This window comes from Camelus dromedarius, chromosome 9 (assembly GCF_036321535.1).
Source record: "Camelus dromedarius isolate mCamDro1 chromosome 9, mCamDro1.pat, whole genome shotgun sequence".
Classification (NCBI taxonomy): domain Eukaryota; kingdom Metazoa; phylum Chordata; class Mammalia; order Artiodactyla; family Camelidae; genus Camelus; species Camelus dromedarius.
The window spans coordinates 45,004,855-45,029,688 of NC_087444.1; the positions used below are offsets into that span (position 1 = coordinate 45,004,855).

Sequence of the window (24,834 nt, forward strand, 5' to 3'; positions counted from 1 at the left end):
GAGGGAGGCAGGGAGCTTGACAGCTCAGCTCAGTCAATAGCAGGTCATGAAATCAAGTCAGTGGTGCACCTGCAGTTCCAACACAACGAAGGAAACGAGACCCAGCCTCACCGAGCCCCCTGCATTAAGGGTGGTACTGCTTTGTGGAACTCCTGTTTCGTTTTATATGTGCATCTATGGGCTCCCAATGCAACGTTCTTTCTTCCTGTGGGTCCTGCCCAAAGAAGCCTGAACCAGCCCTCACACAGGTTCAGAAGTCGGCGCCAGCCCTTGGCTGATGATGCATGGCTGTCCTCTCCCGGCTATGACTCCGCAGAGAGGCAGAGACACCTACCTCCCAGGCCACCGCTGGGCAAGGTGGGTGGACACTGTGTGGCACCTGTGAGCTGCCTTGGCTGCCTTCCACCTTCCTCTCACTGCCCCCCCACCCCGCCCTCCTTCCCTCCTCCTCCTTCTTGTGTTCACCATCGGGGACTCAGAACTGTCTGGCTCGCCCCCTACCTACCTTCTTGACTGCCATACAGCTCTGTACCTGGGGGAGCCCAGGGAGAGGGGTTTCCAGGAGAGCAGCTGCTGTTTGGGGAGGAACACAATGGGACTCCTGGCTGCCACAACCACTGAGGGAGGATGGGAGGGGCTACACTGTGGAGCCACAGGGCTAAGCAGGGTGGCTGCTGTGCAGACTGGAGGCCAGGGAGTGGCATGCCTGCAGGGGCAACCCAGCCCCCCGACATGTAGTACAGGCCAGCAGGGTCTACCAGACCACCAGGATTTAGCTCTTTCCTACATCTGGACTGGAGTTGAAAGAGACTGTTCCTGGGGCCTCGTCAGCACCAAATCAGCCTTGGTGACTCACCCTGCCTGATTCGGCTGCCCCAGGGGCCATAGCCCAGGTCACCCAGGGTGGGATCCATAGACCCTCAACTTACATGTGACTAAAAGGAGGCTGACTGGCAGGCGTGGGGGATGCAGAGCCCACCCTACCTCTGGCTGCGTGCTGCTGGGGGCCTGGCCCATGGGCAGTCAGCCTGATCTTGAGGGAGGGGGAGACAGAGTGAGCTTTGCTGCTTGTCTGGCTCCAAGGACAGGCCCCAAGTCCACTCCTGGGGACGTGGGGCTCAGCCTGGCGGATCCCCTAGCAGGCCCACCTGCCCCTGTGCTCTCCAGGTGGGGACTGGTGCGGCTGGGGGTGCCCACCTCTGCCTTCACTCGCCTCTCTGACTAGGCACTTGGGCAATTCCAGCCATGCTGCTGCTGTGTGGGGGCCCCTGTCAGGCAGGTAAACCCATGGTAACACTAATGGGGCGGTCTCCATCATGCTCAGTACCCTCCACAGGGAGGCCCTGGTCTCTGCTGCTTGTGAAGCTCTCTCACATCCAACAGGCCATTTGACTCTTGTAACTACCCGTGTGGGAGGTGCTGTCATGATATTTTTCAGTTATAATCACAGTTGTAAGTGTAACAGCTACTGTTTAGTGAGCACTTACTATGCACCAGCTGCCATGCTAAAACCCCCATTCCTTAGCCCACTCTGTCCTCCTGGGAGCTCTGGGAGGGAGGGCTGGATAATCACAGTGATATCCCCATCTCAAAGATGTGGAAAGTGAGGCTCTGCGAGGTTACATAACTGCCTGTGAGTGGCAGACATGGGGGTCATGAACTTGGGCTACCAGACTCGGAGCCCCTGCTCCCTTAGCCCCCTCATCATTGTGTGTTGCCACCATACTGATAATCTCTATTTACAGGTGACCGAGCTGGGGGTCCGAGAGGCTGCCGAGATCACACAGCCTGTTAATGGCAGAGCTAGGAGTCCAGCCCTGCCTCTGCTGACCAGACAGCCCACGCTGGCTGCCCTGGCCCCCTCAGCACAGCACATTCTGGGGGTGTACCCCCTCCCCGCCTTCGGTTTTGTGTCGGATTCTCCGCAGTAGAATCCCATGAGTCGGTAGAGCATGGGAAGGGGAGACGGAGCCCCCTCAGAAGCCAGTGTGGCCCCTGTGAGGAGCGGCGGTCTCTACCTGTGTACTCAGGAAAGCAGATGGTTAGCGGGGACTTCTTGATCTTTTCTTCAAAGATGTCCTTCTTGTTAAGAAAGAGGATGATGGACGTGTCTGTGAACCACTTGTTGTTGCAGATACTGTCGAAGAGCTTCAGGGATTCGTGCATGCGGTTCTGCAACAGAGCGGAGAGGCGAGTGAGGGCTGGGGGCGCCCAGGGCCCTGACTTACCGCGGCCAGTGACACAGCGGGACAAGCAAAGGGAAAGTCCACCAGCATGGCTGGACACGCCACCAGGGACGGAGATGGGGGGACCCACAAGGACAAGGACGTGGCCCTGCTGCATTCCACACACAGGCAGGTGGGGCGGAGCAGGGCGGCAGGGTAGGGAACGCTGCCCCTCCCCGAAGAGGGCTGACCCAGGATGGGGTAGCAAGGTCACTGGAGGGACTCCAGCCCACGGAGAGGACATGCACCATGCACGCAGAGGCAGGGCCGCGCCACCATCCACATGTCCACACAGGACCGCAGGCATGCAGATTTCTCCACCAGGTCTCATTCAGTTTCGCCAGCAGGGGTGGGAGGGTACACGCATTCATTTGGGAAACATTAACCGAGGACTAAGAGGTCCTCGAATTAATCCAGAGTTGGAAGCAGACACCTGGGGGACAGCGTCGGGGGGGTGATCTTGCTGTGGCCTTGGTGCGGCTGGAGATTGGGTGGGTTGGCTGGGCCATGGGGCAGTTCTGGCTGAGTTGCTTATTGGGGCTTGTTTCTCAATAGAGGGGCCAGGAGAACCCCAAGATGAAAGCCAGCAAAACAGATTAAAACAGAGAGAAAGATAAAAACCCAGGAGAGAACATGAGAGAGAGAGAGAGAGAAAGAGAGAAAAAAAAAGCAAAACCCAAATTGGTTCAACCAGTCTCAGGCTGGGAAATCAAAGCCAGTCCCTCTGGAGGCCCCCGTGCAGGCTCACAGAGGCCACGGCCACCCTGGGACTGTGGACTGCATGGCTGGAGATGGAAGGCGAGGGTGGGAAGGACCAGCCTAAGCAGAGTGGCTAGTGAGGAGTGTGGGGTGGTGGGGGGAGCAGGCTTCACAGCAAAGTCCCCCGGCGGTGCCCTGACACCTGCTGCTTTCAACTCTTAGCTGATGGTTTCAACTGGGAGGAGGCACTCCATACCTGCCCGGCTTGGAGGGTCTCTCAAAATCTGCTCATGGTTTTGGTCTGTGTTTGGCAAGTTAAGGCCCTGCAGGCGGCGGTGACACAGTACTGGTGGTGCAGTGGCGGCTGGCAGGCTGAGGCCCAGGGCCACTGGGGTCCAGGCTGCAGTGGACAGGGTGGCCGGCCGGTGGGTGGGCAGACACTAGCCCAGGGCTCCTGGCCGGGCTCCCGGAGTTGCCTCCAGACACTTTTTCCTTGGGCCGCCCCAATCCTCGCCCCAGGCCGTGGAGGGAGGTGCAGGGCTGACCAGAGAGGAAGGCTGAGGACCAAGGCCTGGTCACCAGGGTGTAGCTCTTGCCTTCCAGGGACAGAGGGTCCGCGTCCCACAACTTGTCCTGAAGCCGTGCGCCTGGACAGCACTGCCCCACAGCTGCCACCTCCCGAGTGAACTGTCCCAAGGGCGGGCACTCTCACAGCCCCGAGCCCGGGGTCCTCACTGCTGCCCATGAGGCGGTTCCATCGCGGGCCCCACTTTATGGAGGAGCCAGTGGAGCAGCTGTCACACTCACACAGCAGGCCCTAGGCCACAGCCACCAGACTTCCCAGCTGCCCAACGCCACTGCCTGTCCCTGGACATACAGATGTTTGCTCAGTTCTACATCAACGACGCTGTTCTTGCGGTCAGCATGGCAATGAGCTGCTTTTGTGCAAAGCCAGTTCCTGTGTCCCGGAGGGGCTTACTGCTCCTTCCTGGGTGGAGAGGGCCCCCGGAAGAGCCCGTTCCTGGCTGTGGCTCCACGTGCCTTTGCTTCCCCAAGGTCCTCTGCTCCAGCCCTTGTGAAGTAGGGCAGGGAAACGGGAGAAGGAGGGAGGTGAGGGAGAGAAACAGTGAAGGCAGGAAGGCGAGAAAAAAGGCAGAGGAACCTGGAGGGAAGTGCCCCAGGATGGGCCCTGGTGAGGAGTGAGGGCTGGCCAGGCGGGCAGCCCAGGAAGGCCGTTTGAGTGCGAGGCCCGGCACCACGCCGTGTGCACTGGAGACCCAAGGGCCATGGAGCTTGGGGCCCCATGGCTGCTAGACCCGCCTAGATGTCCCTCCGCTTCTGCCTTGTGCTCCAGAGGCCAGTGCGAGCTCCTGCCCCGGGGCCGATGGGCCTGTGACTTGGGGTTGAGCTGGGCAGGTTCCCGAGGAGAGGCCTGTTCAGGGAGGAGGGCCCTTTGCTTTCTTTGAAATGCACGGCTGCACTCACTGCACTAGCCCTTCTTCCCCCTCCTGGGCGCTGTTGGTGGGAGAAGATGAGCCCAGTGGAGCTCAGACCATGGGGGTGGCCAAGCGGATCGCGAACAGTGGGTCCAAAAGCCAAAAGCACAGAGTCGACAACAGAACAGTGAGAGACGTGCCAGGGAGTCCCTGTGTGCAGGTGCCTCGTGGGGGCAGCAGGAGCCCACCTGGGCTTTGGGGTGATCAGTGGGTCTGGGTCTAGTGACCCACCGAGGCCACTGAGAATCGTGACTGTGTTACCAGAAAGAGCTGCATAGCTGGGGCCCCAGAGCCTCCCCTGGAACAAGGCAGGACCTGAGAGGCTTTGCTGATGCCCATCTCAGGGGTGCAGCTGGGCCTGAAGGAGGAAGGGAGCGGGGGAAAGGCCGGCACATGATGCGAGTCTGCGTCACCCACCCAGCCAGCAGCTCTGGCCCCAATCTGCCCAAAGCCCCATCGCTGCGTTAAGTCCCTCAGGACGGCGGCTCCTCCTCCTGTCAGCACTGCACCCTTCAGCCCACGTCCTAAAGCCCCTCAGATCTCCACAGCAGCCCTGTGGGACCAGCGGGCCAGGACTGACGGGGAGACAGATCTAGCGAGAAGGCAGACCTTGTTCAAGGCTCACCATGACAAACCCAGCCTTGGGGCCACGGGTCTGTGCGCGCTTCAGACTGAAGGAACTACCGACTGCCCAGGGTGTGACCCCCAGCCCACCAGTCCGACTCCAGCAGGTGGCTGTCTGTGGAGATCCTGCAGGTGCACCAGGCCAACACCGGCTTCCCCTGCAGGCTCTGCAGAAGGCCCGCTGCTCTGTGGGCTGCAGCCCACACAGGGGCTGCTCAGCGGGTCCCCCAGCCCAGGACAATAAATCCCCATGACAATTCAACCACCAGCTCAGCGCTACTGCGCCAGAAACGGTTACAGGTATTTCTTGCAAATTCTCTCGCTCTACTGCCGACGCCCACCAGGCAGGTACTACCCTTACACCCCTTTGACAGATACCAGTAACTGCGGCATAGAGTGCTGCCGAATTCGGCAGCAAACTAGGACCAGGCCTAGATAAAGGCAGTGCCCTCCCCAGGCGAAGGCGCCCCCGAAAACCAGCCTGGCAGTTCTCCAAGGCCCCAGACTGCAGATGTATCGACGGAAGGCAGAACCTGGGCTGGCGTCCTCCAGAGGAGGGAACCATGGCCCGGCTGTCAGTCCCCAGCAGGCCACCTCCCACTGCCCTTCCCGCCGCCAGCTCTGTCCACCATACCTGGCAGCAGCCTGTCCGTCCCCTGCTCAGGGAGGGCCATCAGAGCCAAGAACCGCTATTTCTGTCTTACAATTTTGTTCAACTGCACCCTGATTTCTTTTAGGATTTGCTTAATTTGGTTCTGGCCTGACGACCTCTGTGATTCTGCTGTGTTTACTGAAGAGGCACTTAGTGCCTGAGACCCAGAGCCTGCAGAGATGTCCGTGATCGGTCCGCACATGGCCTCTGAGCAGGACGGCCTGTGGCTGCCTGTGCTGCGCCTGCATCACCAGGCGTTTGCTGGGCAACAAAGTCAGAAGAGGGAGCGGGCATGGCCCGCCCAATGACAGAACCCCAGCCACTGCAGGGCCCTGCCCCAGAGCCGCTGTGGGCCACTGCGGCCGAGGGTGGCCAATCGTGTCGGTGCCCTTCAGGCTGGGCGGGCCCAGGGCCACTCACCGTGGTCTCGTCTTCGTGGAGCACCTGGTCATAGCCGCTGAGCGCGACGCAGAAGATGATGGCCGTGACGTCCTCGAAGCAGTGGATCCACTTTTTGCGTTCAGATCGTTGGCCCCCGACGTCGAACAGCCTGCCAGGGACACAGGGAAGCTGGGAGTGGTGGGCGGTGGGGCCCAGGCAGGTGGGGGGAGGAGGGGCCGCACACATGCTGCGAGGCTCCAGGTGCAGACAGACTGACCACAGCCATCCCCAGGGCAGGGTGGCCATCACTGCCTCAGTGCATGAAGGTGACCCCAAGTGGTGGTACAACCCTCCAGCAGGGCCTGAGAAGTCCAACCTCATGCCTCAGACCCTGTTCTGAGGTGCTCAGTCCCTGGGCTGGAGTTATGTTGTATGCCTGGGGACAGCTTTGCTCCTTTCAGGCCTTGGTTTCCCCATATGTACCTGGAGAGAGTGCGTCAGCTGGTCTCCAAGCCCCTTCCAGCACTGAGATGATGTGGGTCCTTGGGGTCACACACATGGTGATTGGATTCACCTACCCTCATTCCCCACCCCTCCTAAAAGGCAGCTTTCAAGGGGCCACCTGGGTGGTCCACCCTCCCCCTCCCCCTCCTCAGAAGCCACCTAGGGACAAGACTCCTCTCTTTTGTCCACTTAAATCCTCCCTGTTCCTCAGAGCCCCACTCCAGGACCCCGCTTCCAGGAAGTCTCCTTGCTCATCTCAGCCCCTGAACTTGGTGGAAGAGAGGCACACAGACAGTTCCCTTCTCTTGGAAGCCCCCTGAGGCAGGGCGATATCCTGACGAGCTGAGGCCGAGGGGCTGGTGACACCCATCTCCTAGACACCCACAGGGCTCAGGAGCCTCCCTGCCTCACCTGAAGTGGAGGTTCTTGAACGTGAAGTGGGTTTCTACGATGCCGGTGGTTTTGACCCTGGTTCGGAGGATGTCTTGCTCGGTGGGCTGGTAGTCGGCTGCCCCGATCCGATCCAGGCTGTCCAGGTAGCTGGGGACAGCAACACACAGGAGCCTGTGGACCAAGTGCTGGGCACAGCCATCCCCCTCAGAGCCAGTCCTGGCCAGGGCACCTTGAGGGCCACAGTGGAAGGACGGCGCCGCCTGGTCCAGGACCAGGCGTGGGGGCGGCAGCTGAGGAAGAGGAGCTCACCCCCTGGCTGCACATTCTCAGAGAGCCTCTAACTCAGACCAAGGGCCACGCGCACGGCTCCAGGCACACTCAGACAAGATCAGACCTTCCAACTAGCCTAACGTGTTTATAAGACTGTTTGTCATTCCTTCATCTTAAGATAATGATGACCAACAGTTAGGTTCTATTCTTTACAAGTGTGATCAGGTTTCATCCTTAATTTCCTGAGTTAAATGCACTATTTTACAGATTAGAAAATTTAGGTTTCCTTATGAAGGTGGAGGCCTCGCCCAGCAAGGAGCGGGGACTGGTGCCCCTGAGAAGCAACCTGGGCTCTGCCGGCCTCTTCCACATGCCTCAGAGTGTACCAAGGGGGCTGTCACATCTTCCCATTTGATACTCCTGGAGGGGAGGCCCAGAGGTCACACAGTCAGGCAGGGGCTGGGCCTTGCTGGGACCCAGGCCTTGGACATCATGGCCCCTCCCATGCCACCACTGGCTCTGGAGACAGACCAGGCCTCTGCAGTTTGCCTGCCAGACCACATGCCGGGAGGGGCTTGAGGGATCTGTATGGGTTAGGCGTGCGCCCTAAAGCAGGCTGGGATCCAGGAAACCAGGAAGGAGGGAGCTGGGCCAGGCTGGCAGGAAGATGCAGTGATTCACACAGCCAGCCAGGCCATCCATCCCTGTGCCGCACACAGCCCACGGGAGCAGCCCCAAGGGCTGAGTCATGGCACGACGTGGGGTCCCAGGTTGCACGTGGAGGGGCCGCACTTCATCAACACTTGCCCCAGGAGCTGCTGTGGGGCTGGCTCCCCAGCTTGCGGACGTCTACAGGGCTGGGAAGGGCAGATGCCTTCACCAAGCAGGGTGTCCACTGGTAAACCAATAACCCAGGCCTGCCTCGAATCCTTATGAAAATTCTTCCTAAGGAAATGAAGCCCACGGTGGGTTCCCAGGCTCAGGGAGGGTATGTTTGGAGCCACACCACTAGGCCTCAAGCCCAGGTCCGCCTGGCTCCAGAGCCTGTGCCTTTAAACAGGCCTCCTGTGGAAGGAGATGGGTTGAGGCTGCCGAGCAGACCCAGAAGCTCTGGCCGCCTTAGGTCCTCCTCTCCAGGCCGTGGTTGTCTGGGCAGGTTCTGGTCTCAGCCTGGAGGAGCCCCTCCCAGCCCTTCCCAATCCTCCCAACTCCTCTGTGTGTGCCTCTTCCTCTACTTCCCCTGCCTCTGCTTAGGAGTTGTGCTGGTTTCAAAAGGAGCCTCCTCCTGTCGTCTCCAGCTGGACACCAGAGCTGGGAGCCTCTAGTCTTGGCTCCCATCCCAGCTGGAGAACCCTCCTTTAGACAGACCACCTGGCCCTCCAGCTCTCTGTGCTGGCTGAGCCTCACGCAGGGAGATGGCCATGGGAGGGTAGGGTGAGCAAAGTGGACTGTGCACCTGTCATGTGCACTGTCTACCGACTGTCCTGGTTGCTGGGTAGGGGCGGGGGACAGGCCTCACCAACCCAGAGCCTGTGTTCCTGTGTGTGTGTGTGTGTGTGTGTGTGTGTGTGTGTGTGTGTGTGTGTGTGTGTGTGTGTGTGTGTGTGTGTGTGTGTGTGTGTGTGTACAAGATAATTAACAATTAAGTGAGCTGTAATAACATGTCAGGAGTTGGTTAAGTGTCAGGAGGAAAGAATCAGGCTATTGGTAAGCGGGGAGGCCTGTTGGTGGCTGCTATTTGATATTGGGTGGTTGGGGAAGGCTTCTCAGGCATGGTGACATTCAAGTGGACACTGAAGGGAGTGAGGGGTGAGCCTCTCACGGTCCTGAAGAAGGATGGGGGGGCACTGAGTCCACACCTGCAGTGGAGGAGGAGCCTGGGGTGCAGGTGTTGAACTGGAGTGGTGAAGCAGGAAGCACGTGGGGCAGGAGCAGGCAGGCGAGACTGCACAAAGGTGGAGGGGGAGCCAGGAGACCTGCGAGAGGTTGGTGCAATCACCCAACCAACTGGTGAGAGGAGAGGGCAGTCACATGACAGAGGTGGTGGTGGCCACACAGAGGATGGGAAGGGGATGTGGGAGGAAGAGCCAGTTAAGCCGCCTCCTCATGGCAGAAGGAGGCTGCACTTGGTGGGAGGAAGAAGGGTGGAGGCGGAGCATGTGTGGAGGCAGGGCAGGAGCCAGGAGCTGGGTTGGCACATATTAATTTGAGATGCGTTGAGATGTCCAAATGGACACTGAGTAGGCAGAACTCCGGAGGGAAGGTGAGGCTGGCAATATACCTTTGAGATTGTCTGGAAATATGGGGAATTTAAGGCGACAAGCCTGGAGATCACAGGGCACTCTGCATGGACAGGAAGAAATCTGAGGACCCCAGACAAGGGACAGGCAGGAAGCAGAGAGGGGTCTGAGGAAGGCTGAGGCCTGGGAGCCTCGGAGCTGCAGTGCCAAGAGAAGAGTTCCAGGGCTACTGAGACACAGGGCCCTGAGCCTGGGGGACCCTCGCCGTGGGCTGCCTCAGTGGGTGCAGGCGGGGAGGCCTGAGCTGGTGGGCTCGAGAGAGATGGGCAGGAGAGGACACCTCACCCAGCAGCACTGACCTTCAGTGGGGAGCTGGGTCCAGGAAAAAACAATCCTACCAAACCAAGGAACTACCTTTTACAGCCCCTGCTGGGACGTGCTCAGGTTTCTGGGTTTCTGGGACCTGTCTCAGAGCCATCATTCAGGGGGAGAGAGGAGAGCCAGCCGTGTTTACTAGCCCTGGGTGCACCCCCAGCAGCATAGCCATCCCCCTGGGTGCCCTGAGCCCTGGAGTCTCACTGGTCACATGTGAGGACAGGTGGCCCCAGGGACTGGGCAGGGATGGAAGCTGACAGGGTCCTGGGCCCTGGGGAGCCATTCACAGCCTAGGATGTAAGTGGCGCCCCCTGGAATGGTGCCAGAGGGTGGCCCTATGAGTTTCCTTCTCCCCCGTCACCACAAATCTACTTTTAACTGTTTCATACTTTGGGCCCCAGCTTTTGTCCGAAGATGAGATTTAGGTGCTAAAACAACAACAGCAAAGCAACTCTGGACCAGAAAGTGCTTATGGTCCTTCCTATCCTGCCTGTGGGTCCACCCTTGCCTCCGCAGAGCCCTGTCCCAGAGGGACAGAGAGAAGGCAGGCGGGTCCCCTTAGCTCACCTGGGGGGGAGTTGGCGGATCCTGACTCAAGTTTCTCACTTGAAGTTATAAAGGTAACCACCAGAAGAACTAAAAATAATCCCTCCAAACTGGGGGTGGGAGTGGGGCGGAGTGGAGGAAGGAAGGGAGCAAGGAAGGTGAAGTCCTCAGCTTTCACAGCTGGAGGCCATTAAATTCTACTCAGAGTTGGAGGGTCAGATTTTTCTGGACAGCACTGGGACAAACAAATGGAGACAGCTAACGGTGGGAGAAGGACAGGCCTGGAGGAGGAGTTCACTATTAATTTTATACTTTTCTGTATTGTCTAAAAATTTTTTTCCAATGGATTCATATTATAATTAGTTAAGTGGTAAAAATGTAAGTGGTGGACATGATTTGATGCCCTGAGGAGCCCTGAGAGTAGTGGTGGGATGGGAAGGCCTTGGACTTGGGCCCAGCAGGGGGGAGGGGAGAGGAAGGGGAGACTCTCTCCAGGTCTGAATGGCTGGGGGTAGGGGGAGAGAAGGGTGTGGATCTGAACCTCTGGGTGTTCAGATGTCCATCTAGGTGTCCTGCGGGCCCATCAGGGGCTGGGGACAGGATCCCTACCACCTGGGACTCACAGGACCTATGCATCTGCCCTGTGGGCAGTCTAGGTGTGTAGAAATGGGAAGACAAGTCCCTGGTTTGTTGGCTGTCATCACGGCCAATGGCAATTTCCCCATGCCCATGTTTTCTTGGCCCCAGTCTCCCCGGTATCGGCACTGTGTAGATCAGCGTTTCTTATTCTTGGCACTACTGACATTTTGGGTCAGACAATTCTCTGTTATAGAGGACAGAATGATGTGTCTGTAGGAGGTTCAGCAGCATCCCTGGACTCTACCTGCCAGTAGCACCACCTTAGTCAGAACAACCAAAAAACGTCTCCATACATTGCCAGTGTCTGCTGGGGACAAAGTGTTCCTGGCTGAGAAGTACTGGTGAGGAGGCTGAACAGATCAGTACATACGCATCCTAAGATAGGGGGTTTAAGCCCAGAGGCTCCCTCTGAAAACCGGGGCACAAGACTGTAACAATGAGTGCTTTTCCTGAAAGCTAGGGCGCAATCCCAATGTCTCTGAGGCAGAAGATACGTGCTGACCACTGTGGACCACTCCCAGGGGTCTGGAGACTCTGATCTAAGGGCCAAAGGCAGGTAACCTTCGACACAATGGCACCATGTAAGTTATTTTCTGTCTACGTGGCTCTTGATTTTACTCATGGGGTCAAGGGTTCTCCAGGGAAAAAAAAAGTTGCTACACTGCAAACCTTTCTTCCAAAGGGCCAGGCCCTCTCCAGAGCAAGTGGGTGACGGCCCCTGGCTGGCTGGGAGCACCGTTGTCAGCTGTCTCGGGCCCTGCACCTCCCTGGCCTCATCTCCTGCCTTCCTGACACCCGAGGCAGAACATCTCAAAGAAGCTCCGACCTCAGCCAAGGATGCCTCCCTGCCCCACTGGCCCCCATCCCCTCCCACGCCCGCATCACTGCCCTGCTCACGGCCTCCCTCCAGCCTGGAATACTCACTATTTGGCAGAGTCGTTGAGCTGATACTCCCGGGATCTGTTGAAGCACTCCTGGATCCCGGAGTCGCCCCAGAGTCGCATCATGGCGGACAGCAGCTCTGGGGAGAAGGGCTCCGTGTCTTCCATCCGACTTACCACGTCGCACACCATCTTGGCATCGGCCTGTGAGGAGAGACAGACGGCGGCTTTGAGGCCTCGGTGGGCACAGGGCACTGGGACAACGGCTCAGCTCCAGGCCTGGTCAGGAGCAGGGGCCCGCTAGCTGAACCCCAACCCCCCAGTGTCCTTGGACGCAGTGCAGTCTGGCCTCCCAGGGCCCCAGGGGGACGAGGGCTGCGGGGTCTCCTGGCGCACGCGCGCTGAAGCAGGAGGCAGCTGGCAGGGCCTCTGTCTCCACCCTCTGGCTCAACCAGGCGGCTCTGCTTTCGTCTGTTTTGAAAACTCAGGTTTGGCATAGTGTTCATTTGGGGAAAAAAGTTAATGTTCTTGGCTAACGTTATAATTTTCTATACTGTTGACCCAAGTGGAGCAAAGTCCCTAGAACTGGGCGACATCAGGGGAGGGGTGTTTCGGTTACTTGAGAATTCCACTTACCTGAGGGACTGGGCCCAGGGGAATGGCACCTCAAGGGTCGGGGAGGGAGGAGGCTGGTTCTCTGGTTAGTGCATGTGGTGAAAAGCCCTCATATTAAATCTCAAGGGCCTAGTCCCCTTGGAGGGCTCAAAGTTAAAACTTAATTTTATTAAATTTTATTTACTTATTTGCCCTTGACCTATGGCCCACCTTTTCCGGGGAGCAGGGGAGGCCCAGGCCTGGTTAAATGGAGGAAGGGTAAAGAGGTGAATAATGAGACAGATCACCCTTTTCCTGCCTCCTTCCCCCTCCTCCTTTGTCTGTGGGGTGTAATCTGCTTAAGGCACACACGGGTAGGCTGAGACACCACTGAAATTGCATGCAAGTGCCCCATAATTAGTATGTATTGTCCCCCTTCCCCTCATCTTGGATACCAAAAGCAGCAGAAGCAGGAAAGAGTCAGGGTGTTCAGGCCCCCTCGCCCTCTGTGTGGCCTGGCCCCTTGCACACACCATCCTCGAAGACTACAATCAAATACATGTCACACTGAAACCAGGGAGACTCAGAGGCTCTTGGAGAAGTCATGGGCCACCACCAGCACCTTGCACATGCACACTGTTTCCTCAGAATTTCACAATCACCTCACTAGGGAGCGGCAGGAGACTGCATTTGTGGGCCTGAGAGCTCCCCGGCCTGTGTCCACGTCCTCTGCCCTGTGTGTTTGCAGTATTTCCCTGCTAGAGGCAGAATGTATTTCCTCTCTCCTTGACTGGGAGTGTAGGCGCTCAGTCCTCAGAAAGATGCGGGAGCAGCAGGGTGCTGGTTCCACACCCAGCCATTCAGAGGCCTTGCGTTTTCCTCTAAGACCTCCTGGGCCTCCACCGTCACCATGAACATGCCCAGGCTCTCTGCTTCATCCCAGGAAGAGGATGGGGGATGCACGGAGCAGAGTCGAGCCCATCTGGGTCTCTGACCCTAGCTGACCCCTGCCCCATGAAAAGAAATGATTGCTGCTAAGTGGCTGAGTTAGAGGAGGTTTGTTAGACGGCACCGGTGTGGCGATAGCTAGCCAGCGTAGTGGTCACTGTCAGTGTTACTGTCCAAGACATGGGTATCACCAAGACCCATGTCTCACTCCTGGAGAAGCTCCTAAGTATAAAGCTACCAGAAAGAAGCAGGAAAGAGTCAAGGTGTTCAGGCCCCCTCGCCCTCTGTGTGGCCTGAACCCTTGCACACACCAGGCCCCAGATGAGACACAGAACACTGGGGGATGCGGATCCAAGGAGCTGGGCGGGTGTGGGCCCACTTGGGCTGGGCAGTTAGTGCCAGCACTCCCGGGACCCCTCCTCCAGCCTCCTTCCCTCCAGTTTCAGCCTGTCCAGGTGGGAGCCCAGGGTGAGACGGAGGCCCCGGCTGGGGCTGGGAATGGGATGCACCAGGCCCACTATCTCCCTGACCTCACGTGCCCTCCAGAATCGGGGTCTTTTCTTTATGGGCACAATAGTTATTACCAGACGGTTACTCTACTCTCAAGGTCTTTCAACCTCCCTCTTCTCCCCAGCCCTTAAACTGAGCCAGAGAGACAGATTCCTCAGCCCGTGGCACGTGGTTCAGGAAGTGGGCAGGAGGTGCTGGAAATGTGCAGGTGTACTTTGGGGTGGGGGAGAGACAAAGGAAACAAGGCCAACACCTGGAAGACTCAGGGCTGACAAAAGAGTCCGCACAAAGGTGTGTGGGGCCAAAGCCTTCTGTGGGGACGTCTCCAGAATCAAGCTGTCCAGCTAAGTAGCTATTTGTGTGCCACAAGCTGTCTACTGCAGACAGTGGACAGGGAAGTCCTGGCAGCGGTGCCCTCTCCCCACTGCCTGGCCTGGGAAGGAAGCCACCACCGGCTTAGAGGCCAGCAGGCCATGCCTACAACGCTAGCCCCGATCCAGCTCCTAGGGACAGTGTCCCAAAGACCCAGCCCTCGGATCCCCAAGCCTACAGCTGATATGGAGGGCTGCCCACCAGCAGAGCCTGGGCCCTGCCCCATCTTGGAGATGAGTTTCTTCAGCATCTAAGCCTCCCCTGGGGGAAAGCTGGCCCTGGGGCCTGGGCCCTGGGTGCCCTAGGCAGGTGGTGACTCAGGAAGGCAGGGGTGGGTGAGCAGGGGTGGTGCCTCCACCTGGGGCTAAAAACAGGCCTGTGAGTCAGGGCCTACCTGCTGATGCTGCTCCCCGTGTGCCTGGGTGACCTGGGAAGTCAGCCTGCTTCCCATCCGTGGAACGAATGTGATAAACCTGGTCAAAGTTTCCCAAACTTCCTCCTTTGGTCCCCAACTTCAGGGTTTCTGCCAGATCTGTGCAACGGGAGTCAGGACCTGAAGGGTGAGCAGGGCAAGACTTCCTGCTGGGGGAGAGAGACACTCCAATCTGATCACCCTAGAGTCGCGTTATGCCTCAGCCACGCCACTCAAAGGTGTGGTTTAGAAACCATGGGCCCCCATAAAGCCACTCTGTGCTCCTCTGTGCACGACCTAGAATCTTGGGAATCCCACTCCAGGGGGATGTCATGCATGTTTTGGGGGAAAGCTGGCCTGCATGATGTCCTGGGAATCCTCTAGTGGACACACCGGGGCCTGGAGCTGTCCTCCCGGCTTCAGCTCATCCCCAGGGTATGGTGGTGGCGGGGGGCGAGGTCCTGTGCTGGCGACACCTCTCCGTCCGCCTGTGCTGTTTCTCTCCTGTCTTCCCCAGCTCAGTGTCTGGTCCTACCATTGGCTCAACTGCTCAGGCTCAAAGATGAGCAGTCATTCTTGGTTTGCTGCTTCCCTCCCAATGTCCAGTGCCTTGTCAGTTTTTCTCTCAAATCTGTTTTCAATCAGTCCACTTATCCCCATCTCCTCTTGCACATCCCTGAATCCAAGCCACCACTGTCTTTCCCTGGCTGCCCTAGTCCCTTCCCAAGGGCTCCTTGCCTCCCTCTTGCGTTTCTTCAATCTGTTTTCTGTACAGTAGCCAGCAGGAGATTGGAGAAAAAGAACCCCCAATTTTTTAACTGGGCGCACTGATATCCAGCTTAAAAACTATATTTCCTAATTTTCCTTGCGGCAAAGATGTGACTGTGTGACCAGTTCTACCCATTAAGAAGTAAGCCAAAGTATAGTAAGGCCTATGGGAAAGTCTTTTTAAACAGAAGATGAGCCCTTCATCTTTCACTTCCTCCTTCCTGAAGCTTAGAACTTGGATGTGATGGCTGGAGCTCTAGCAGTCAACTTTGATCATGAAGACAATGTCTACACGGTAGGGACACTAGAGCAGTGATCTAAAAACAGTCAGGTCCTTGACAACTCTGTGGACACTTCATATCTTCTGGACTTTTCTTTTTTAGAAAACATTTAAGTTAAACTTCTATCTCATTTAAATCACTATTCTCTAGGTCTCAGATATTCACAGTCAAACCTAATCCTAATGGACGAAATAATTCTACTTGTTTGAACCCTTTCAATAGCTTTCCATTATACGTAAATTCCAAACTCCTTACCTTGGCTTCCAAGGTCCCTGCCTACCTCTCCGTCCTAATCTCCTCCCATCTTTCCTCTTTCATGGGTCTCTGAGAGTATAAAGCCTTTCCTTCTGTTCCCCAAGCAAGCCGGGGTCATCTTACCTCAGGGTGCTGCATCTGCCCAGATCATCCTTCCCTTGGCTCCCCTGGATTTCATGTCACTTCCTCAGGGAAGCCTCCTCCATGCCCCCTGGCAGAGTCTGCCCCCACCGTGCACCAACCACGCCATGTCACCGCTGGTGCTGTATGTGCCTGTTCCTCAGGGCAGGGACAGTCTCCTGATTTTTAAGCTGGGTCTGGCACAATGCTTTGTACATAGTTGGTGCTCAGCAACATTGGTATTTTACTATCAGGCATGGCCCCGATTTCTCACTCCACCGTTCCTATCTCCTAACTCTTCTCATCTTGTCCATTTCAACAACATCTGTGTTTAGTTTAACCATGGCAGCAGCTCTCCCAGGTAGCCATCCTATTTAATAGATGGGGAGACTGAGGCTCAGAGGCGAGGTAACTTGCTCAAGGTCACACAGCTACTAAGGAGGAGAGCTTGGACCCAAGGTTAACCTCTACTGTGCTCCAGCCAACAGCCCTGGACTTGCATCTCAGACACTGTGTCCAGCCCAGCCCTCTGAGCAAAGGTGCAGGAGAGAGGTAAGAAGGAAGGTGGGAAGGGTGAGGCTCGGCAGGAAGGAGGGGCCTGACTAATATGCCCTGGAGGGCTGTGGCAGGTGCCAGGCTGGGCCAGCCTCGTGGGGGTCAAGCTTAACAAGCAATTAGTAGAGCCAGAGGAGGCCCTTGTCCCTTTATCTTCCTGCCTTCGGGGACCTGGGGGATGGGGCTCACACTGGGCCTGACCTTCCTGTCCAGGTCTCCTCCTGGGCCAGTGGTTGGGGGCATTTTCCAGCACCTTTCCCTTCACTTTAGCCCCTACAGCTGGTCGGGCACGCGCAGCTCTCCTGGCAACATGAGGGATGGCAAAGCCGTGCAGGTACCCAGGGGCAGACACACCAGGTCTGACACATGGAGTTTTACTCTGTGGAGGATGCTGGGGCGAACTTCTGTAGAAAACACACCCTATGCTCCTGCTGGTGGCAGTGACCAGCTCCGAGGTGGCAGTGAAGGGCCTGCTCCCACCTGGTCTGCTCCATCCTTTCCTGCTGCACGGCTACCCTCTCCACCATGCGGCTTCCATTCCCTCCTTTTCTGGCACCAGAGCCTCAGCTTCCCTGAAGGAAAACACTCTTCCCTAACTCATTCTGAGCAGTTTGGGTGGGGCTGACTCTGTCTTATGGTTGCAGACATGGTCTGGGCCTGGTCAGTCCACCCTGCTGTCCTTAGTGAACAGTTTGGGGTGGAAAAAGAATCCAAATTTGTCAAATTAGACTAACCCAACCAGCCCAGGACACTTGTAGAAACTATTAGGAAAGAGAGACTCTCAAAGGAAGGGCCCACCTGAATGTGGAGCCATCACTGAGGAAAGAGCTGCTGAGAGGCGGAGGTACCCCGAGTCACAATAACATCAACACCTGGATCCAGCCATGCCTGCAGCCTCTGGATTTCCAGTTGCCTTAGTCAATCAATCCTCTGACTTTTTCTTAATCCAGCTGAGGACATGTATTTGTTTGGCTGGTTTATCTTTGCACGTGCACCCCAGAGTCCTGACTGTCACACCTCCTGGTATGCCGAGGCCAACATCAGGCTTACCTCCTCCGGGCAGACCCCTCCCATTACCGTGGCCCACACAGTTTCTCTGGCAACTGACTCCCTTCCTTTCTTCCTGTCTGGGCCATGCCCTTGGCACATGCACAAGTCCACATGCTGCACTACGTTTCCTGTGGGGGGAGGCGCCAGATGTGCTGTGGTCACATGCTGGACACTAGAGGCCATCTGGTGGGCTTCTGGAGATAGTCCTGCAAAAAGTTTAGGGAAGCTGTTCACTGACACGGTGTCCAGCAGAGCCCTGCACGGTTGAGTGGGTGGAGGACAGTCTTCATTGTGTGCCACTGTCACAAACCATTGTGCCCAGCCCCTAGCCACTAAGTGCCTATTGTGCCCTGGCTAGTACCACTGACAAAAACACCTCATGAATGTCCAAAATGCCCCTGAGGGGGGCCTCTTCTACTGAGAGTCACTTGTAGGGAGCCATCTGCCAGCCCATGGCCAGGGAAGCAGGCCCTGTCCCCTCTTCCCACCACTGTCCCCAGAGCCGTGAGCCCAGCTGCAGAGGGAGGGGCGCTCCGTGTGTGTGGGAGGGAACACAGCCGCTGCCTTTCCCAGGTGCACGGGCCCAGTGGACACGAGCCTGCAGTTAAGAAGAGCCCAGAACGCCCACCCCTCCCCGGCCACTGTTCTCCACCTGCTGGGGCTGCTCGTGCTTTAACGTCCAGTTCCCATGCCACCCCATCCCCCATGGGTCACTCCTTTTCTGATGGTTCCCTGTGGTCACTCCTGCCTTGGGTTTCCTGTCCTGCTCCAGACAGCCTTCTAGGGGCTCAGGCACCACCTAGAACCGGGCTGCCAGCTTGAGTAGGGCCTTACTCTCTCTGAGGCTCGGGGTCCTCCCCTGAGAAATGGGCTGACAGCATCGTCATTTTCTTCACAGGACTGTCATGCAGCAGACAGAGCACAGGGGCAGCCTGAGGAGTGGGCTGTGCGGCTGCCCTGCCTCTTCAGCTGCCTGGGGACCAGGAAGAGATGAGAAGGCCCACCTGCCCGGCCTCGGGGTGCCGGGGGCAGGGTCATGGGAAGGGGGGAGGCATTTAAGGGCAGAGCTGGGACTATGCATTTCTGAGTGTGAACTGCAGGCAAGATGCCATTCTTAAAGTTTAGGATCAGGAGAGGCTGTGACCCTCAGGGACACCTGCATGATTCTTTTCGCCACATCAATGATTCAGAACCAGCATTAACATTTCTTTTCAACATAGCCAGTACAACCTTTCTGGTTAAATATCTTAATGTTGACATATGAACGTTGATGTGTAAATGGCCTGAAGCTGCTCTAGGTTGAGGTGAGACACTTCTGGAAAACCCCATGATTCTGGAGAACCCTCTATGGAAACCATATCCTTGAGAATCTGGAGAAAGGGGTGGGCAGGGAGAGGAAGGACATGGAGAGTGCGTGGGGTGGGGAGCTCGGCACAGGTTGCCTTCCAGAAGTGGACTGCCCTGGGCCATTGCTTGGGAGCAGGGTTCCCAGGGTGGTGACAGGGACAGCTGCTCCCCTGAACTGGCAGTACCCAGGGCTCCCTCACTGAGGCACACAGGCCAGGGCCTCCTGCCCCGAGGACATGTGCTGCTGCTGCTGGCATCCGGGGGGAGGGGCTCTACTTCTAGAAAATTATCTCCAGTCAGCCATCTGGTCCTTGGAGCTAGAATCCATACTGTGAGGAGGGATGTGGGCTCCCAGGGCCCAGCCATGGCCCTGCATGCCTGCCTGCCCAGATGCCCACCTGCTGGGCCGCAGACAGCCCCCTGCACTAGCTTCTCATGCTTAGCATCTCCTGCTCACCCATCTAGGAGACGCGGCTGGTGCCTGCCTACCCTGAGCCACATAGGGGGTGATGGTGGGGTGAGTGGTGACCAATGGAAGCTGGCATCAGCCTGGCTGAGCCACTGGTGATGAACAACACACATTTCTGTTCACATGCCAGACACTGCAGGAACTCGCAAGTGCCCCGGTATCCTAATCATCCAAAACTGGGACGGTCAACTGCACAGGAAGCACCTCACAACTCTTCCTTGCTCTTCTGGACAATGTGGACTTTTCAATAAACAATCAGCAGCAAAGGGGCTTGAGCCAAAATATGAGAAAAAGCCTTTTCCATCTGAGAGGTGAGATGCAAAGGATCTGGTGGGGAAGTGAGTAGGAATTTTCAGTCAGGGGGCCCAGGTTCAAATCCTGGGACAGACCACTGAACCTCTCTGGGCCTCTGCTGTCTTACTAGTTCCCACCTCACAGGGTTGTTTGTGCAGATGAAAGAGGCTAAATCAATGTGACACAGCTTTGCAACATAAAGAGCCCTGCAGATGCTAGTTATTATAAGCAAAGATGAGGTCCCTGAGACATAAACAACAAGCTGACATAAAATGAGCCTGCTTTGTACAAGACTTCTCAGGCAAGCATGATAATCTTGATAACAATAATCATAGTAATTATAATAATAACCCCTTCTGTTTGAGGAGCTGCTTTGGATCTTTCAGAGTTTTCCTCCTTCTCTAATCTTTTAGGCCAAGTGAAGTGTTAGTCTGTGCCTGTACACACACACAGCCCACCCCAGTTCTCTAGTTGCCGGAAGTCTCCATCCTGCCCCACCCCGCCCCGCCCTGTGCACTGCAGTTGCCCCAGCTCCCACCAGGGGGCAGGAGTGCACAGACCAACGGGAAAGGGAGAGCCAGCGGGACAAGCCCAGCCCACAAGACGAAGCAGGGCAGGGTCAGGCCCAGTGGGCATAGCTGCCTTTCATGGGTTGTGGACCCTGTTCCTCAAGGGAAAGGGGCAGAGAGACCCCCGTGGCTGGAGGCCCAGCCTGGGTACTGCAATTTCAGCAGATGGAGAATGGCAGGGGGCACATTCTGGCACTTCCTAACTGCAGACCCATGCCCGCTCCTGCCCCCCCCCCCCCCGCCACCTCTGTGCACCTGGGTAAAGGCAGCGGTTGTGTTCCCTCCCACACACTGGGGGCGCCCCTCCCTTCCTCTTTGCAGCTGGGCCCCACAGAGCTGGGGGCAGTGGTGGGAACAGGGGCCCACTCCCCCAGCCCTTGCGCAGGGGCCGGCCTCCCTGGCCCTGGGCTGGCAGATAGCTGCCTACGTGTGTCTCCCCCCTGCCCCCCTCAGGGGCATTTTGGACATTCATGAGGTATTTTTGTTACTTGGGGTGCTGTAGGCACTCAGCGGCTGAGGGCTGGGCATGCTTTCTCCACTGGGACTTAGGAGTCTTAGCAAGGCTGTGCTCAGAGCCTGCTGTCAGTCAGTCTCCGGGGACAGCTGAGGGACCTCAGAGGTCTACTATTTGCCTTAGCCATGGGAACCTTCCTGGCTCCCCAGAAAGATCCTATGGCAGAACCAAGGATTTGGTGCTGTTTCCAATCTGGCCTCCTTTCAAATGTGCCTGCCCATCCCTTCTCCAGCCATCCATCTACATTATCCCACATCATGTGTCCACCCATGTGGACACCCACCCACCCGCCCATTCCTTCATCTCCCTTCTATCTTTCACCGCATCTGTCCATCCCTTCATTATTCATTTGTGCACCCTTTCCTTTCACTCTTTTATCCGTGTAGCCACCCACCCATTCATCCACCGGTTTACTCACTTATCCACTGTACGCCTACTACTGAGTGGGGTCTCAGCCTTAAGAATTTTCACATTTGGCAGCAAGAGAAATATTTAGGCATAACAAGAGAGTGCCTGCATTTCCCCAGCCCATTAGCTGGTGCCCCAAACACCTCAGGGGAGAAGTGTCCCCTTGATGTTCCCCCACTCTGCCCCATGGTACCATCTTTGTCAGGAGCCTGGCCTTGTAAAGGAAGACTCTCCTAAGAACTGCAGCTGGGTTCAGAGGACTCCTCAGGGATTTTTTTGCCCTAAGCCCTTCTGAGGACCTTCTGTTTTGGGCCTAGGCTGTCTCCTGAGAAGCTGGAGAAGGCTTGGGTTCTCTAAAGAACCCATTTCTGAAGGATCACACCCCTTTAAGCCTCAAAACCCTTTGATCTGCCAATTATTTAGAAGCAAACTTTTCTGCTGTCTTACGTATTTTCAAGAAGCAGGGTTGTAGGGGTGACTGTGGTCTGGGTTCCAGGGGTCACTGCTTCTAGTCTCAACACCTAAGTTTCCACTTAGAAACCATCTGTCAGCCCCTGCAACTAGTGTGGTTTCCCACCTGCATCCCCAGCTCAAGTTCAGCAGAAGGCGCCAGCACTAGACCAGTCACGGTTCGCTCACCAGGCTGGGGGCCGGGGACGTGGCAGCCAGCAGGATCTGGAAACCCATCCAAGCCTGCAGTACAGTGGGGGTGTCAGACACGTCAACCAAGCTGTGGAGTCAGGGAAGGCCCCTCCAAGGAGGCAGCCACTGAGCAAGGGCTGCACCTCGAGGAGAAGCCGGTATGTGGGTGGGAGACGCAAGAAGATTACATCTGGGAGACTGGCAGCCATGGGTCAGCTGTGCCCGCAAGGCAGGCACAGTCCAGAGACCAGTCCTCCCTGAGGAGGGAAGGAAAGGGAAGCTGAGGGCCTTGCCAGGAAGCTGTGGGTGCTAGAGGGCATCAGACGCCCCTCTAGCCATCAGCAGGGCCTTAGGACAATGGTGAGCTTGGAAACCCATGCAGCTCACAGACATTAAAGCAAGGACAGCACCCAGCCGGCGCAGATGGTCCAGGAGTGCTCATACAGACTGCATCCAGGGTGAAGTGTGTGCTCCCAAGGGGGAGGGCTGGAGGTGGGATGGGCCCCCTGTGAAGCCTCACAGGGCAGATGCTAACAGTTCACATTCTCGGGCTCCCGGCCCTCCCCAGGGTGCTGGGCTTTCTGCCCTAGCTTTGCTGTTCTCAGGTGAAGCCGCCCTGTGTGTCTCCTACCACCACCCAGGCATGGTGTCTAGGGATGGGGCAGGCAGGGGGACTAGTAGGTACGGGGCAGGGATCAGTGCCCAGCTTCTGCACAGGGAAACACCAAGGCTAGTGTAGAAGGAGGCGAGCGAGGGCCTACAGAGGGGTGTACTAGGTGGGTGACTGGCAGAGATGGGGGATGCAGGGTGGTGGCTGTCCTGGGCCTGGGGGCAGTGGGGCATTTATGTCACCATGGCTTCTGTTCACCTCAGATCCCTGAGGATGGACTTGGGATGCACGATTGTCCAAAACCCCAAACACCATCCACTTTAGGACAGCCTTCTGTGGTGTCACTTCCTCCTGGTGTCCTTCTCCCCTCGGTGGGTCCAGACCTGCCAGTCTCTACCTCCTGGGCATTGCTCCTGGACAGGGGTGAGGGGGACAGCCAAACCACCAAGCAGGCACCATTCAGTCCAAAACAAACTTTAAGGTGAGTGGGATAGAAATTTCCAAATCCTTACCCTCTGCCTCCTTTCTCCCGAGCTCAATGTTCTAAGATAGGAGAAAAGAACTAAAATTGGATAGGCTAAATTTCTAAGAAATGAACAAGGGCAGAATGAAATTACCCACACAGAGCTCAGTCAAAGGGAAAGAAAAGTGATAATGGCCAACCTCGTCTCTTCAGAACACAAAGTGATGATGGTGAATAGTTTAATTAGAGCCGCCTCGGCTGGGAGGTATTTGCGACACAATTATGGAAGAGAAAAGATGGAAGCTGGAACAGCACACATGTGGTGGGAGTGATGGGGGTGGGGTGGGCAGGCAGGCCCTGGATATGACAGGTTTGGTTGATTAGTGCCTCTTCCCCAGCTTATTCACTGACACCCTGTCCTGTCTTCTTGTCCCCTCACTGGAGACATCGGTTCCTCCACCACCCATTACAATGATCGGATGATGTTTTTGTTTCAAAGGGAGCAGGTCACCTGCTTCCAGGACCTCAGGGACGCGGCCTGGGGCAGTGCACCAGGTGTGAGAAGACCTGGCTGCAGTCCACGCTCTGCCTCTTTCTGACCCTGGGGCCCTGGGCAAGTTTCATCTGATCTCAGCGTCCTTGTCCTCAAAGGCGCAAAGAAGGGGGTGGCTAGATTAGTGGTTCTCAAAAGGTGATCTGCCTACCCCCGGGGTCTCTCAGGGGTCCACAAGATCAAAACTGTTTTCATAATGCCATTAAGATGTTCCTGGCCTCTCTGGTGGTGCTAATGCCGGCACCGCTGGTGCAAAAGGATCGGGAGGCAGAAGGGCAGCCCCTTGGCAGGGAGCCGCGGCACCGAACTGCACTAGTTGTCCTTCTATCCTGTCACCCTGCAGTCACAGGAAAACCAATGCCAGTTCTACTTAGGCATGGGCTTGATGAAGTAGTAAAAATTGTGAAATTTAAATACTCTCTACCCTGAGCGCATGTCTTTTTCATACTCTGTGCAATGAAACGGGAAGTGTGCATAAAGCGCTCCTGGGGCAGACGGCGGATGACGTTCGTCCAGAGGGAAGGCACTTGTGAGCCTGCGCTGCCCAGCTGAAACAGTCCCTTTTCTGACGGGACACCACTTTCACTTGAGAGAATGCCTGCCAGCCAGACAATGATAACTCAGACTTGGTCTTGGGAAGGCATTTTCTAAAAATAAACCAAATGAGCCTTTCACTTCAAGGAAAACAACTAACAAATTTGTTACCAAAAATGAAAAAAATTCCCAGCTTTCAAGAGAAAAAGCAGAATTTTGGAAAACTTGTATTTAGCACCATAAGGTTGACAGCTTCCCAAAACCTAAAGACTTTTCTGCTAAGACAGATGTTGATGTTAACAAATTTGAGTTTTTATATTTTCCACTGAAATGCGTCAGTTTGGAAGATCTGCATAACTCTGAATTAATATTATCCAAGTGACCAAATGACACTAAAAATCATGCATGGTTGAAACATTCAAAGTGCAAAGTAGACCAGTGGATTTTTTTTTTTTAAAGACTTAATGGAGAGGAAGGTACAGAGATTTCCCACATAATCTCTGATCCATGCCCCAAAGTCTGTGCTTAACCTCAGGGTTCACTCCTGGTATTGCGCATTCTATGGGAGTGAACAAGGGTATAACGACATGTGTCCGTTATCACGGTATCATACAGAGCATTTTCACTGTCCTAAAAATCCT

General features: G+C 56.3%; 1 protein-coding gene across 3 annotated transcripts in view; it reads right to left on the bottom strand.

Moving 5' to 3' along the window:
• Positions 1-24,834, bottom strand: part of GNAO1 (G protein subunit alpha o1) — a 152,365-nt gene that overhangs the window by 13,499 nt on the left and 114,032 nt on the right. For 2 of the 3 annotated variants that reach the window (XM_064489159.1, XM_031458416.2), the window contains exons 4-6: positions 11,969-12,129; positions 6,993-7,121; positions 6,117-6,246 (exon numbers count right to left, since the gene is read on the bottom strand). In XM_064489159.1, coding sequence (XP_064345229.1) covers positions 6,117-6,246; positions 6,993-7,121; positions 11,969-12,129 — 420 coding nt within the window. Of the gene's footprint in view, positions 1-2,018; positions 2,173-6,116; positions 6,247-6,992; positions 7,122-11,968; positions 12,130-24,834 lie in introns of all 3 variants that reach the window. The other variant, XM_064489158.1, reaches the window with a different exon arrangement.